Source organism: Oncorhynchus clarkii, chromosome 6 (assembly GCF_045791955.1).
Source record: "Oncorhynchus clarkii lewisi isolate Uvic-CL-2024 chromosome 6, UVic_Ocla_1.0, whole genome shotgun sequence".
Taxonomy (NCBI): Eukaryota; Metazoa; Chordata; class Actinopteri; order Salmoniformes; family Salmonidae; genus Oncorhynchus; species Oncorhynchus clarkii.
The window spans coordinates 11,095,176-11,111,283 of NC_092152.1; the positions used below are offsets into that span (position 1 = coordinate 11,095,176).

Below are 16,108 nucleotides of genomic sequence, written 5' to 3' on the forward strand. Positions count from 1 at the left end.
GATCAAAAGTAATGCACTATATAGGGAGTAGGCAGTCATTTGGGACAGAGCCAGAGTCTCTCACCTTGGCGACCAGCTCTCCCATCAGTCCGTTCCAGACCCCGTCGGACTGTTGGCTCCCGTACTTATGGTCAGGGGCCACATAGATCTCGTACTTGAAGCCCAGGTAGTTAGAGAGGGAATCCAGTACGTCGATGGAGTAACCTTGGTACTTCTTAGGCTTCCCAAGGACATTCTCTGACACCATCACAAAGGGCTCCTCCTGTTGGGACAAAAATCAATGTTCAACCTTACTGCTATATCCTCCATCCGGCACTACTGTATTGTAGCCCAGGTCTCCTCTGCCTCCACCCCATGCCTTTTTTCTTACATGGTTTACAACTTATTGAATGGGTCAATTTGAGCCAGCCAGTCCATATCCTTTCCCAGGATTTTTTGCCTAATCGTCACTAAATTGATGCTATTGTTTTCCACCTAACACAGAGAGAGAGAGCGATGAGGGAGAGAGATAGAAAGAGAGAGAGAGGTGTGAAATAGAGAGAAAGAGATAAATAGAGAGAGTGTGAAATATGATAAATAAGTCCACACTCCACTTGCTAATTGTCATGGACTATCCTGCAACGTGTCTCAACTTCCCGCCAAGAAGAAGAAACAGTAGCCCTTTCCCTTCCTGGCTACCTTCCACTTGAATAAATCCCTATTGATGACTGAGATGTTTCTGGGAATATATCAGCCAGATGTATTACTGAGGGGGTGTTATTGAATAAACACGGCATGCACATTAAGCCAGTTCTTTCTAATCCTCCATGGCCCCTGTCGCTCAATAAGCTATTAGTGGGAGTGTGAACATGCATGCCGACTCCCACTGTAGCCGCGAGGCACCATCAATCAGTGAGGGAACCCCCGCCACGTTGCGCACCATGCCACCTACCTACCTACCTACCTACCTACCACTTCCTACACTCCATCATAGTCCCCCAACCAAAACCTTACCTGACACATACGTGTATATTTACACACACAAACATGCTACTCTGACACACTACCCCTCCCCCCGCTGCTGTTACCTCAATTGTGGAATGGCAGAAGAGCAGGTTTTTCCTCCTTGTAGTGGTTCATGTTGCATTGATTACCTCCTCAGTATACGACTATCACTTCCACACAACTACACATTGATTACCTCCTCAGTATATGGCTATCACTTCCACACAACTACACATTGATTACCTCCTCAGTATACGGCTATCACTTCCACACAACTACACATTGATTACCTCCTCAGTATACGACTATCACTTCCACACAACTACACATTGATTACCTCCTCAGTATACGACTATCACTTCCACACAACTACACATTGATTACCTCCTCAGTATACGACTATCACTTCCACACAACTACACATTGATTACCTCCTCAGTATACGACTATTACTTCCACACAACTACACATTGATTACCTCCTCAGTATACGACTATCACTTCCACACAACTACACATTGATTACCTCCTCAGTATACGGCTATCACTTCCACACAACTACACATTGATTACCTCCTCAGTATACGACTATCACTTCCACACAACTACACGTTGATTACCTCCTCAGTATACGGCTATTACTTCCACACAACTACACATTGATTACCTCCTCAGTATACGACTATCACTTCCACACAACTACACATTGATTACCTCCTCAGTATACGGCTATCACTTCCACACAACTACACATTGATTACCTCCTCAGTATACGGCTATCACTTCCACACAACTACACATTGATTACCTCCTCAGTATACGGCTATCACTTCCGCACAACTCCACATTGATTACCTCCTCAGTATACGGCTATCACTTCCACACAACTACACATTGATTACCTCCTCAGTATATGGCTATCACTTCCACACAACTACACATTGATTACCTCCTCAGTATACGGCTATCACTTCCACACAACTACAAATTGATTCAAATGCACCCCAGATCTTGCAGACTATCTCAGCAGCGAGAAAATCAATACTGAGTGTGAAACGGTACAAGTGTACATCTGTGAGAGCATGTTTCCTACTTTTTCACAGTGGGAGGTGCACTACATGATTGTGAGAGTGTGTAGCCGTGTGTATGTGTCTCAGCAGGAAGCAGTGTCTGTGTGTGGGAGCTTTAATGTGTGTTTGTGTCGGTTTCAATGTTTTTACGCTGTGCACTATGTAATCAAATCCGTTCCAGTATGTGTGTGTGTGTGTGTGTGTGTGTGTGTGTGTGTGTGTGTGTGTGTGTGTGTGTGTGTGTGTGTGTGTGTGTGTGTGTATGTGTGTGTGTGTCTACAGTATATATACACTTGTTTGGAAATTATATTTGAGTGAGAACATGCATGTTCACAGTCCAAGTGCAAAATGTGTGTTCCTCTAGATAGGAGGGAAAGTCTTTATAGACAGTTCTAGACTGGAGGGAAGGTCTTTATACAGACAGTTCTAGACTGGAGGGAAGGTCTTTATACAGACAGTTCTAGACTGGAGGGAAGGTCTTTATACAGACAGTTCTTGACTGGAGGGAGTGTCTTTATACAGACAGATCTAGACTGGAGGGAAGGTCTTTATACAGACTCAGTTCTAGACTGGAGGGAAAGTCTTTATACAGACAGTTCTAGACTGGAGGGAAGGTCTTTATACAGACTCAGATCTAGACTGGAGGGAAGGTCTTTATACAGACAGTTCTAGATTGGAGGGAGTGTCTTTATACAGACTCAGTTCTAGACTGGAGGGAGTGTCTTTATACAGACTCAGTTCTAGACTGGAGGGAAGGTCTTTATACAGACAGTTCTAGACTGGAGGGAAGGTCTTTATACATACAGTCCTGGAGGGAAGGTCTTTATACAGACTAAGTTCTAGACTGGAGGGAAAGTCTTTATACAGACTCAGTTCTAGACTGGAGGGAAAGTCTTTATACAGACAGTTCTAGACTGGAGGGAAGGTCTTTATACAGACTCAGTTCTAGAGTGGAGGGAAGGTCTTTATACAGACTCAGTTCTAGACTGGAGGGAAGGTCTTTATACAGACTCAGTTCTAGACTGGATGGAAAGTCTTTATACAGACTCAGTTCTAGCCTGGAGGGAAGGTCTTTATACAGACTCAGTTCTAGACTGGAGGGAATGTCTTTATACAGACTCAGTTCTAGACTGGAGGGAGTGTCTTTATACAGACAGTTCTAGACTGGAGGGAAGGTCTTGATACAGACTCAGTTCTAGACTGGAGGGAGTGTCTTTATACAGACAGTTCTACACTGGAGGGAAGGTCTTTATACAGACTCAGTTCTAGACTGGAGGGAGTGTCTTTATACAGACAGTTCTAGACTGGAGGGAAGGTCTTGATACAGACTCAGTTCTAGACTGGAGGGAGTGTCTTTATACAGACAGTTCTACACTGGAGGGAAGGTCTTTATACAGACTCAGTTCTAGACTGGAGGAAAGGTCTTTATACAGACAGTTCTAGACTGGAGGGAAGGTCTTTATACAGACTCAGTTCTAGACTGGAGGAAAGGTCTTCATACAGACAGTTCTAGACTGGAGGAAAGATCTTTATACAGACTCAGTTCTACTAGATGTAAATGATAATGTGTTATCTGTCAGTCTATAGCAGGAGGGCTTTGCCACCATATTACCCATCATGTAAGGGTTATTCACTCCCACCTGGTTGTCCAGCTTGGGGCCTATCAGCTCTTCCTACAGCCACAGCAGCAGCCCCACTGCCATCAGCCTGCCATCAGCCTGCCATTAGACTGCCATCAGCCTGCCATCAGCCTGCCATTGGACTGCCATCAGCCTGCCATCAGCCTGCCATTAGACTGCCATCAGCCTTGCATCAGTCTGCCATCAGACTGCCACCATGCAGACCATAGGGGCTCACCAGAGTCATTCAGCCAGCCCACATACCCTGACTCTGGCCTGTACTCACTGAACTGGGGCTCTGCTCTGCATGAGAGGGTCATGGGGCGTGGACGGAGAACACTCTCTCTATCTCTCTGCACTTCAGCTCCCGAGAAAGACTGGGCACTCTATTACCCATCAGCCACCTGGAGGCAGGGAAGGATGCCTCCAGATCCCACTGCTCCTCGACTCCCCTAACATACACATCATGCGTAACCAAGCCCCCGCCAAGATCCCACTGGCACCCCTCATCCCCCTTAGACACACACACACATATTTCTTCCGATTTATAAGTGTTTTTTAAATTAACATTTAAGCTGGAAATGGCAATTTTCCACCCAAATAGATCACCGCTAAAAAGGCCTCCATGGGAAAGCATTAAATCAATGGATGACTGGTGATACTGCTGTTATTATCAAACAGTCTCTGAGCCGAGTTAGAGATGATGCCTGGCCAGGGAGGGATGCAGCCTGCCCGGGTTGATGGGTCCTGCTAATCACTGTGTTTTTCGACCATGGCACCCAGTTATTATCCACAGAGTAGGGACGCTGGGAAGAGCTCAGGGCATCTTGGAGTAGTGGATACTCCCTTTCAGGTTGCCCAGTCAAATGACCAAATCGCCTTCTAGTGGTTTCATGGGTGGAATGTTTTTCATAATTAATTAACATTAACATATTTTAACACATCAAAAATCCAGTGTTTCTATGTGAAAGGGTTTTGTTATATTTCAGTCTTCTGTGATGTATATAAAATTGTTATATTGGGATGTAAACTCAAAATGGAATACATTCAACTCTATATCTGACATGGTACAGATTTCTTTATTTGTATTTATTTTTAAGCATGTGTGTGAGGTGTATACTTTTGTTACAAAGTAGATTTGTTTAAGACTACCAAGAAACACTGAGGTAAAATAATAGTAATTAGCCACAGAGTAGATCAATTGAGCATGATAAGTTGATTGGTTGAAATTAAAAATAATATGTACAGATAGATAGAGGGTGGTGGTTGGGGGTCATTGAATATTGTCCCACCGTGCAAATGTTAGTTGAACCAAAATTCCATTAACATCATTTGTCAACATACTGACATTGAACATCAATGGAATTTTCAAAAATAAAAGTCAACATACTCATGTTAACCAGATTTCAACCACAAATCAATGACAGGATTTCAAGAGTCAGTTTGTTTATTTCAATAAAATATCATGCAGATTTTTTTTACATCAGGGTTTTGCCAGGAGGGATCTTCTGAACTGGGTCTAAAGATCAGAAAGCCCAAACATAATTTACTGTTAGCTACACACCCTCCAAATGCTAGCCTAGCTATCACACACGACATCTCATACATAGTCCATCCACAGTACTCTAGACATTTGACACGAATTCTTACTGGCTGCACTTCATAAAGGGTGTCAATCACAAAGGTCGAGCAAATGAGAGAGAGAGAGAGAGATGCGTCAACAGCAACCTTGGTAAAATCCTCAGCAGACTCGTACATTTCCTCAGTGGAAACAATGTACTGAGCAAACGTCAAATTGTCTTTTTACCAAATTACCATACTACAGACCACGTATTCATCCTGCGCACCCTAATTGACAAACAAACAAACCAAAACAAAGGCAAAGTCTTTTCATGCTTTGTCGATTTCAAAAAAGCTTTTGATTCAATTTGGCATGAGGGTCTGCTATACAAATGGATGGAAAGTGGTGTTGGGGGAAGAACATATGACATTATAAAATCCATGTACACAAACAACAATTGTGCAGTTAAAATTGGCAAAAAACAAACACGTTTCTTTCCACAGGGCCGTGGGGTGAGAAAGGGATGCATCTTAAGCCCTATCCTCTTACACATATATACAGTCATATGAAAAAGTTTGGGCATAATAATTTACTCTGTCGTCACAGAAAATGATCACAGTGGCATGCCATTCATTTTCTAATAAAAGATGAGTACTGGGGTATTGTCCAGACAAAGATTTTTAGTGTAGCAATATTAAGTTGTATGAAATTAAATCAGATGTGAAAAATAGGCTATGCAAAAATGTGGGCACCCTTGTCATTCTGTTGATTTGAATACCTGTAATTACTTAGCACTGATTCATTGGAACACACAATTGGTTTGGTGAGTTCATTAAGCCTTGAACTTCATAGACAAGTGCCTCCAATCATGAGAAAATGTATTTAAGGTGGCCAATTGCAAGTTGTTGTTCTCTTTGACTCTCCTCTGAAGAGTGGCAAAATGGGGGCCTCCAAATAACTCTCAAATTACCTGAAAACAAAGATTGTTCAACATTATGGTTTAGAGGAAGGCTACAAAAAGCTATCGCAGAGATTTAAGCTGTCAGTGTCCACTGTGAGGAACATAGTGAGGAAATGGAAGACCACAGGCACAATTTTTGTGGCAGGCCAAGTAAAATATTGGAGAGGCAAAGGCGAAGGATGGTGAGAACGGTCAAAAACAGCCCACAGACCACCTCCAAAGACCTGCAACATCATCTTGCTGCAGATGGTGTCACTGTGCATCGTTCAACAATTCAGCACACTTTGCACAAGGAGAAGCTGTATGGGAGAGTGATGCGGAAGAAGCCTTTTCTGCACACACGCCACAAACAGTTGCGTGAGGTATGCAAACGCACATTTGGACAAGCCAGATTCATTCTGGAATAAGTTGCTGTGGACTGATGAAACAAAGACTGAGTTATTTGGTCATAACAAGGGATGTTATGCATGGCGGCAAAAGAACACAGCGTTCCAAGAAAAACACTTGTTACCCACAGTAGAATTTGGTGGGGGTTCCATCATGCTGTGGGGCTGTGTGGCCAGTGCCGGTACTGGGAATCTTGTTAAAGTTGAGGGTCGCATGGATTCCACTCAATATCAGCAGATTCTTGGGAATAATGTTGAAGAATCAGTCACAAAGTTGAAGTTACGTCGGGGCTGGATATTTCAACAAGACAACGACCCAAAACACTGCTCAAAATCTACCTGGGCATTTAAGCAGAGGAACAAGTACAATGTTCTGGAATGGCCATCCCAGTCCCCAGACCTGAATATCATTGAGAATCTGTGGGATGATTTGAAGCGGGCTGTCCATGCTCGGCAACCATCAAACCTAACTGAACTTGAGATGTTTTGTAGGGAGGAATGGTCCAAAATACCTTCATCCAGAATCCATACAATCATTAGAGGCTATGGGAAGCGTCTAGAGGCTGTTATTTTAGCAAAAGGAGGCTCTACTAAATATTGATGTGATTTATGATGATTTATGCACCTGTCTAATTTTGTTTTGATGCATATTGCACATTTTCTGTTAATCCAATAAACCTCATTTCACTACTGAAATATTACTGTGTCCATCAGTTATTTGATAGATCAAAATGAAATTGCTGATCCAAACACCAAATTATTTAGAAATTAAAATTGTCAGGGGTGCCCAAAATACTGTATCAACAAAATGGCGAGGGCACTAGAACAGTCTTTAGCACCCGGCTTCACTCTACTAGAATCTGAAGTCAGATGTCTACTGTTTGCTGATGATCTGGTGCTTTTAGGACCTAAATCTTCTGCACAGATTCTGTAGGACCTGGGCCCTGACAGTAAATCTCAGTAAGACAAAAAATAATGGTGTTCCAAAAAATGACCAGTTGCCAGGACCACAAATACAAATTCCATCTACACACTGCTGCCCTAGAGCACACAAAAAAGGATACATACATTGGTCTAAACATCAGTGCCACAGTTAAATTCAACAAAGCTGTGAATGATCTGAGAGACAAGGCAAGAAGGGCATTCTATGCCATCGAAAGGAACTTAAAACTCGACACACCAATTAGGATCACGCTAAAAATACGTGAATGAGTTCTAGAACCCATTGCCCTTTATGGTTGTGAGGTCTGGGGTCTGCTCACCAACCAATAATTCACAAAATGGAACAAACAGCAAATTCAGACTCTGCATACAGAATTATGCTAAAATATCCTCCATGTACAACGTGAAACACCAAATAATGCATGCAGAGCAGAATTAGGCCGATACCCAAAAATGATCAAAATCCAGAAAAGAGACGTTAAATTCTACAACCACCTAAAAGGAAGAGATCCCAAACTGTCCATAAAAAGCCGTCACCTACAGAGAGATGAACCTGGAGAATAGTCCCCTAAGAAAGCTGGTCCTGGGACTCTGTTCACAAACACAAACAAACCCCACTGAGTCTCAGGAAAGCAACACAATTAGACCCAACCAAATCATGAGAAAACAAAAAAGATATTTACTTGACACATTGTAAAGAATTAACAAAGAAATTGAGCAAACTAGAATGCTATTTGGCCCTAAACAGAGTGTACACAGTGGCAGAATACCTGACCACTGTGACTGACCCAAACGTAAGGAAATCTTTGACTATGTACAGACTCAGTGAGCATAGACTCGCTATTGAGAAAGGAAAACAAAACCAATTTTGATAAACTCCCATATCTACTGGGTGAAATACCACAGTATGCCATCACAGCAGTGTGTGTGACCTGTTGCCACAAGAAAAGGGCAACCAGTGAAGAACAAACACCATTGTAAATACAACCCATATTGATGTTTGTTTTCCCTTTCGTACTTTAACTATTTGCACATAATGACATTTTAAATATCTTTATTATTTTGGAACTTTTGGAAGTGTAATGTTTACTGTTAATTTTTACTGTTTATTATCTACTTCACTTGCTTTGGCAATGTTAACATATGTTTCCCATGTCAATAGAGCCCTGAAATTGAAAAGAAAGAGAGAGAGAGAGAGAGAGAGAGAGAGAGAGAAAGAAAGAAAGAAAGAGAGAGAGAAAGAGAGAAAGAGAGAGAGAGAAAGAAAGAGAAAGAGAGAGAGCGCGCGAGAGAGAAAGATTGAGACAAAGGGATTTGTCAGTGAATACTGCAGTCTTTTCCCTTGTGCCTCTGGGAAAACACACACACAGACATGCATGCACAAACTCACACGCACACACCACCCAACCCTTTTCCTACACACCATTTCTGAGAAAACAGACTCCAGACTCCATGTGCATTTTGACAGGGATGAAAATAAAAAAAAAAGAGAGTGGTAGAATCATCTCTTTCTTCCCCCACAGACTTGAAAGCTGCGATATGAAGAACTTAATGCTCTGAATCTTTAACCACTCTGGGGACTCGCTCAAATCGGCGCTGGAGGCAAGATAGAAAAACTTGAACCTCAATATAATGGAGCTCAATTCAACTTCTGAAATTGCTTTTAATGAAGCGCCTGTTGTCCACTTGCTGTCCGTGAACAGACACGCCGACTTATATCTGGGAGTGTTGAACATCGTCGAAGCACCAGGACTAATTACAAGTGATATCTTTATGATGCCAAGTCTACTAAACAGCGGTGTACATACAGGCCCATGGCGGATACAGACAGCTCTGGGCTGAAGTCAGCGTCTGGGGGCAACTTCACCCTACTCCGATACAGGGTGAACAGTACAGTACTCACCAGGACAGTGACCACTCGCAGAACCACGCCCCTCATGTTGTTCTCCAGCTTCCTGTCTGTCAGCGTTCCGTTGAGGCCGTGCACTGGGTCCCAGGTGGCCAGCTGGAAGACAAGCAGGAAGTACAGTTTATTAGTGACATGTTAACACAACGGTCCTTTGTGGATCAGGTGGTAGAGCATGGTGTATGGTTCAGGTTTGTGGCTTCGAATCCTCCTGGGGCCAACTATAAGAAAATGTATGAACGCATAATGGTAAGTCACATTGGGATAAAAAGTGAATATTATTATATTATACTATGGCTTAGAATGATGACACCAAACAAACACACCACACAAGCATCATTCCAGCAGCTTGATGACACAGTCAATCTTGACGATCAACTGTTTCCCACTATCTCAAAATTTGCAGTTATCACAATTGACATACTGTTACTGTCTGTGAAGAGAAACAAGTGCAGGAACCGTCAATGATCTACTCTTACTATTCATAATGGTGCTCTGAATAGCCATTGGACTATTTTTGTGCCCTGGTCAAAAGTAGTGCACTATGTAGGGAACAGGGTTCAATTTGGGCCATTTTCTTTATTCAGTAAGGTTGTCAGGGTCGTCAGGGTTCTGTCAACAGAGTGTAGGAGTGCTGATCTAGGATCAGGTAATCTCATTCATATTGTGTTCTAAAAGGCAACACTGATCCTAGATCAGCACTCCTACACTAAGACACTTAACTGACCCAGAACTCAACATTTTATCTCACTCTTTTCACATCTTCGCTTTTTATTGGGATCACTCATTTACCCCAGATCTTGTTTCTCGCCTGTTTTTGTTGTTGTTGTTGCAATAAAACATTCCTGCGACTCAGATCAAACCGTACTAGCCTCCCTGTAGACAAACACATGGCAAAGAGGAGAAAGATTTACCTCTTCAAAGACAACAGAGGAGAGCGAGGAGACAGAGGAGAGAGAGGAGAGAGAGGAGAAAGAGTAGAGAGAGGAGACAGGAGACAAAAGAGCGAGGAGACAGAGGAGCCAGAAGAGAGAGAGGAGACAGAAGAAAGAGAGGAGAGAGGAGACAGAGGAGACAGAAGAGAGAGAGGAGACAGAAGAAAGAGAGGAGACAGACGAGAGAGAGGAGACAGGGGAGAGAGAGGAGACAGAAGAGACAGAGGAGACAGAGGAGACAGAAGAGACAGAAGAGAGAGGGGAGACAGAAGAGAGAGAGGAGACAGAAGAGACAGAAGAGAGAGAGGAGACAGTGGAGAGAGAGGAGACAGAGGAGACAGAAGAGAGAGAGGAGACAGAAGAGACAGAAGAGAGAGAGGAGACAGAAGAGAGAGAGGAGACAGAGGAGACAGAAGAGAGAGTGAGAGAGGAGACAGAAGAGAGAGATGAGACAGAAGAGAGAGAGGAGACAGAAGAGACAGAGGAGACAGAGGAGACAGAGGAGAGAGAGGAGACAGAAGAGAGAGGAGACAGAAGAGAGAGAGGAGACAGAGGAGACAGAAGAGAGAGAGAGAGGAGACAGAAGAGAGAGGGGAGACAGAGGAGACAGAAGAGACAGAAGAGACAGAGGAGACAGAGGAGACAGAAGATACAGAAGAGAGAGGGGAGACAGAAGAGAGAGAGGAGACAGAAGAGACAGAAGAGAGAGAGGAGACAGTGGAGAGAGAGGAGACAGAGGAGACAGAAGAGAGAGAGGAGACAGAAGAGACAGAAGAGAGAGAGGAGACAGAGGAGACAGAAGAGAGAGTGAGAGAGGAGACAGAAGAGAGAGAGGAGACAGAAGAGAGAGAGGAGACAGAAGAGACAGAGGAGACAGAGGAGACAGAGGAGACAGAGGAGAGAGAGGAGACAGAAGAGAGAGGAGACAGAAGAGAGAGAGGAGACAGAGGAGACAGAAGAGAGAGAGAGAGAGGAGACAGAAGAGAGAGGGGAGACAGAGGAGACAGAAGAGAGAGAGAGAGAGGAGACAGAAGAGAGAGAGGAGACAGAAGAGACAGAAGAGAGAGGAGACAGAAGAGAGAGAGGATCCAGAAGAGAGAGAGGAGACAGAAGAGAGAGAGGAGACAGAGGAGACAGAAGAGAGAGAGGAGACAGAAGAGAGAGGGGAGACAGAAGAGAGAGAGGAGACAGAAGAGAGAGAGGAGACAGGGGAGAGAGAGGAGACAGAAGAGACAGAAGAGAGAGAGGAGACAGAAGAGACAGAAGAGAGAGAGGAGACAGAAGAGAGAGAGGAGACAGAGGAGACAGAAGAGAGATAGGAGACAGAAGAGAGAGAGGAGACAGAAGAGACAGAGGAGAGAGAGAGAGAGAGAGAGAGAGAGAGAGAGGGGACAGAAGAGAGAGAGGAGACAGAAGAGACAGAGGAGACAGAGGAGAGAGAGGAGACAGAAGAGACAGAAGAGACAGATGAGACAGAGGAGAGAGAGGAGACAGAAGAGACAGAAGAGACAGAGAGAGAGAGAGAGAGAGAGAGAGAGAGAGAGAGAGAGAGAGAGGAGACAGAAGAGAGAGAGGAGACAGAAGAGACAGAGGAGACAGAGGAGAGAGAGGAGACAGAAGAGACAGAAGAGACAGAAGAGACAGAGGAGAGAGAGGAGACAGAAGAGAGAGAGGAGACAGAAGAGAGAGGGGAGACAGAGGAGACAGAAGAGAGAGGGGAGACAGAAGAGAGAGGAGACAGAAGAGAGATATATTATATTATTTATGCTGCTGCTTTTGCTTTTCACTAGAGTGGTGCATGTAGCTTGTTGTTAGCCACTCATAAGTCATCAAAGCGGCAATGGACTACAGTCATAGAACCTCCATGTGTGGCAAAAGCTAGGGGATATCTAATCAATGGAAGTTAAAGGAAGAAAGATAGGCTACAACAACCAAGAGCCAACAGGTAGCCTGCTACATCATATTCTGAAAAGAGTTATTGTTGTTGTTTGGAACTGTGTAGGGCAAGAACGTGCATGCCTTGATTAGCCTAGCTAGCTTAACTAGCTTCTCCCGGTTTGTTGTAATCAGCTATTATGTAATCAGCTATTAGTCTACTGTAGCACGAGTCAGCTTGGTCTCTCCTTCCCTCCTCCCTGCTCACAGTGTCACTTGCTTACACACACAGTAGCCTACACACACAGTATGGCCCTGCTAGAGCATCACCTCTGTCTACCTCCTCTCACAGTAGCCTACACACACAGTATGGCCCTGCTAGAGCGTCACCTCTGTCTACCTCCTCTCACAGTAGCCTACACACACAGTATGGCCCTGCTAGAGCGTCACCTCTGTCTACCTCCTCTCACAGTAGCCTACACACACAGCACGGCCCCTGATAGAGTGTAAATTTGCACTTTGTAAACTCCAAAGTAGCTTTAAAATAGACTTTTCTGCTGGTTCCCTCACTCAAATCGGACCGGGTCTGGATCCGATCAGGTCGATACGGGACGACAGGTAGCCTAGGGGTTGGAGCGTTGGGCCAGTAACCGAAAGGTTGCTAGATCGAATCCCTGAGCTGACAAGGTAAAAATCTGTCGTTCTGCTTCTGAACAAGGCAGTTAACCCACCGTTCCTAAGATGTCATTGTATAATAAAAATTTGTTCTTAACTGATTTGCCTAGTTACATCTTTTTTTATATAAATATACGGGTGTAGTTGTATTCGGGTCCATTCAGAGCGGGTCTCTATATTTAAAAAATATATTTATGTATATCGGGTCCAGGTGGGAAAGCCCCAGGTCCATTTCAGAACAGGTCCAACTTTTAGAACACATGAAGGCCTATAGAGCAGAAGCCCTATAGAGCAGAAGGCCTATAGAGCAGAAGGCCTATAGAGCAGAAGGCCTATAGAGCAGAGGCCACTTTCAATCCATTTTATGTACCACATTGCCTCAAAGCAAGCAAGTGTAACCTATGCGTCATACATTATTTCCAAAATACTTGTTAAACCTCTCTCTCGCTCTGTCTCACAAGCACCGAATAATCCCACCATTGTTGGGGTTTACAGTAATAATCTACCAAGAAGCTGGATATTTTAGCTGGATAAGGTATCATATGTTATGAGGGTTTACGTCCCCTCTCAAAGCCACCATATTTCACTGGCATTCTTTCTGACAGTTTATTACATCAGGCTGCAAATGCATTCCCCTTGTGTCTGTCATGTGTACATTTGTTTCCCCCCCCCCAACATAATATTCCTATGAGATGAAAAACAAACACTGAAAGGGAATGTGTGTGTTGTGTGTGAAGTTAACATAGCTCCTTTATGTAACTTTGGTTAGAACCTTTTCATGAGTCTTCTGCCTGCAGGTAGTGCTATAGTGCCTTGTTCATGGTTAGAACCTTTTCATGAGTCTTCTGCCTGCAGGTAGTGCTATAGTGCCTTGTTCACATAAAAAAAAACAACTCTTTCAATATACTAGAACAGGTAGTTCTTCTTCACCTTAGATGAAAAGCATTTACTACAAGAAATCCCTGGTAACTATAGCATGTCTAATGGATAAAACATTATCGGACCAGTGATCAGCGAGGCAGGTAGCGAGGGAGCCAATAACGCCAGGGCCAACTGCATCAACACGTCTCACCCTGTGACCCTCGCTGTCCTTTACCTCCCCCTCCTCCCAGACACCAGTAGGGATGGGTGTCCGCTGAGCGTGCAGGGGAAAACAAACAGCCCCCCCCCCCCCCCCCCCCCGCTTACGAGAACCTTTAAACTGTGCATAATACAAGGAAGAGCTCAATAAAAGTAAGTGTTGGGAGGACATGTCAATCAGGAGAACATGCTGCCTTATCCCTGCCTTCCCTCAGTCTATAGAAGACCGACTTTTCACCACCTGAGTAGGAGCTGTCTGTTCTGTAACCTGTAGAACAATGCTGTCTGTACATGCCACAGAACAAGACCTAGTAGTGTTGGGTGTGGAGGAAAATCACTACATGCAGTTATGCAAGCTGACTTTCAAAATGCACATTGTTGCTCTCCCCCGAACAGGTGAACATGGTCCCACTGAGGTAGAGGGAGGGTGAAAGAGAGAGAGAGAGAGAGAGAGAGAGAGAGAGAGAGAGAGAGAGAGAGAGAGAGAGAGAGAGCCCCTTATCTTCAGAGGGACAGATAAGGGCTCAATTCCTCTGGCAATAAATGTGCGACTGTGTCTGACTTCTCCTGTGCTGCATTCAGAGGCTAAAGAATGGCACTATTAGCATCCCATAATGCCTCGCTCTCTACACTGAAACAGTCCCTTTTGTTCCCCACGTATCGTCGTCTCCTCTTGACATTTCTACATTGAGAAAAAGTCTCACCATATCTCATCTCCTTTATCAGATCAAGTTGAACACTTCCTAGTACAACCAGACATATTTGTTGACCAGATTAACTAGGTCTCCCAACTGTGTGGTTTACAGGGCTGGGCAGGCTGGGAAGGGTGTACAGGGGAAGGGTACAGTAGTATTAGCGTAAGCATGGTGCTGGGGGTGTTGACATTATGGTGCTGGACCAGGTTGTTGAACCAGAACTACACATTGAGACCAGTGAGTTGACATGGTACTGCTGTAGGATGAGTGAGACCAGTCAGTTGACATGGTTCTGCTGTAGGATGAGTGAGACCAGTGAGTTGACGTGGTTCTGCTGTAGGATGAGTGAGACCAGTGAGTTGACATGGTACTGCTGTAGGATGAGTGAGACCAGTCAGTTGACATGGTTCTGCTGTAGGATGAGTGAGACCAGTGAGTTGACGTGGTTCTGCTGTAGGATGAGTGAGACCAGTGAGTTGACGTGGTTCTGCTGTAGGATGAGTGAGACCAGTGAGTTGACATGGTACTGGACCAGTGTGTCCTGCTTCCCCCACTGCTATATCGATTAGCTGGGAGTCACACCTCCACTCAGCCCTTCTCCTTCAAACCTGTTGGCTTCCTCCTAAATGGCACTAATTTTTTTATTTTGTACTACTTTTGACCAGAGCCCCAAACTATACAGTCTATACTATACAGGGTGGCATTTGGGCTGTGAAGCCAAGGTTCTTTGGCTCACGCCACTCCAGCAACTCTTCCACACACCAGTGACCAGCAACACTAACAACACAAGAACCCGCAACACCTTTCCCCACTTGTTAACGTCACAAGGACCCGTAACAAAATTCCCCACTTGTTAACAACAAGGACCCACAACACCATTCCCCACTTGTTAACAACAAGGACCCACAACACCATTCCCCACTTGTTAACAACAAGGACCCACAACACCATTCCCCACTTATTAACAACAAGGACCCACAACACCATTCCCCACTTGTTAACAACAAGGACCCACAACACCATTCCCCACTTGTTAACAACAAGGACCCACAACACCATTCCCCACTTGTTAACAACAAGGACCCACAACACCATTCCCCACTTATTAACAACAAGGACCCACAACACCATTCCCCACTTGTTAACAACAAGGACCCACAACACCATTCCCCACTTGTTAACGTCACAAGGACCCGTAACAAAATTCCCCACTTGTTAACAACAAGGACCCACAACACCTTTCCCCACTTGTTAACAACAAGGACCCACAACACCTTTCCCCACTTGTTAACGTCACAAGGACCCGTAACAAAATTCCCCACTTGTTAACAACAAGGACCCACAACACCATTCCCCACTTGTTAACAACAAGGACCCACAACACCATTCCCCACTTGTTAACAACAAGGACCCACAACAC

The 16,108-nt window shown here is 44.4% G+C and overlaps 1 protein-coding gene across 1 annotated transcript in view; it reads right to left on the minus strand.

The window, feature by feature from the left end:
• LOC139411904 (glutamate receptor ionotropic, delta-2-like) overlaps window positions 1–16,108 on the minus strand; it is a 275,808-nt gene that overhangs the window by 136,182 nt on the left and 123,518 nt on the right. Inside the window, exons 7-8 of the mRNA XM_071158656.1 lie at window positions 9,426–9,527; window positions 65–262 (exon numbers count right to left, since the gene is read on the minus strand). Coding sequence (XP_071014757.1) covers window positions 65–262; window positions 9,426–9,527 — 300 coding nt within the window. The remainder of the gene's footprint in view (window positions 1–64; window positions 263–9,425; window positions 9,528–16,108) is intronic.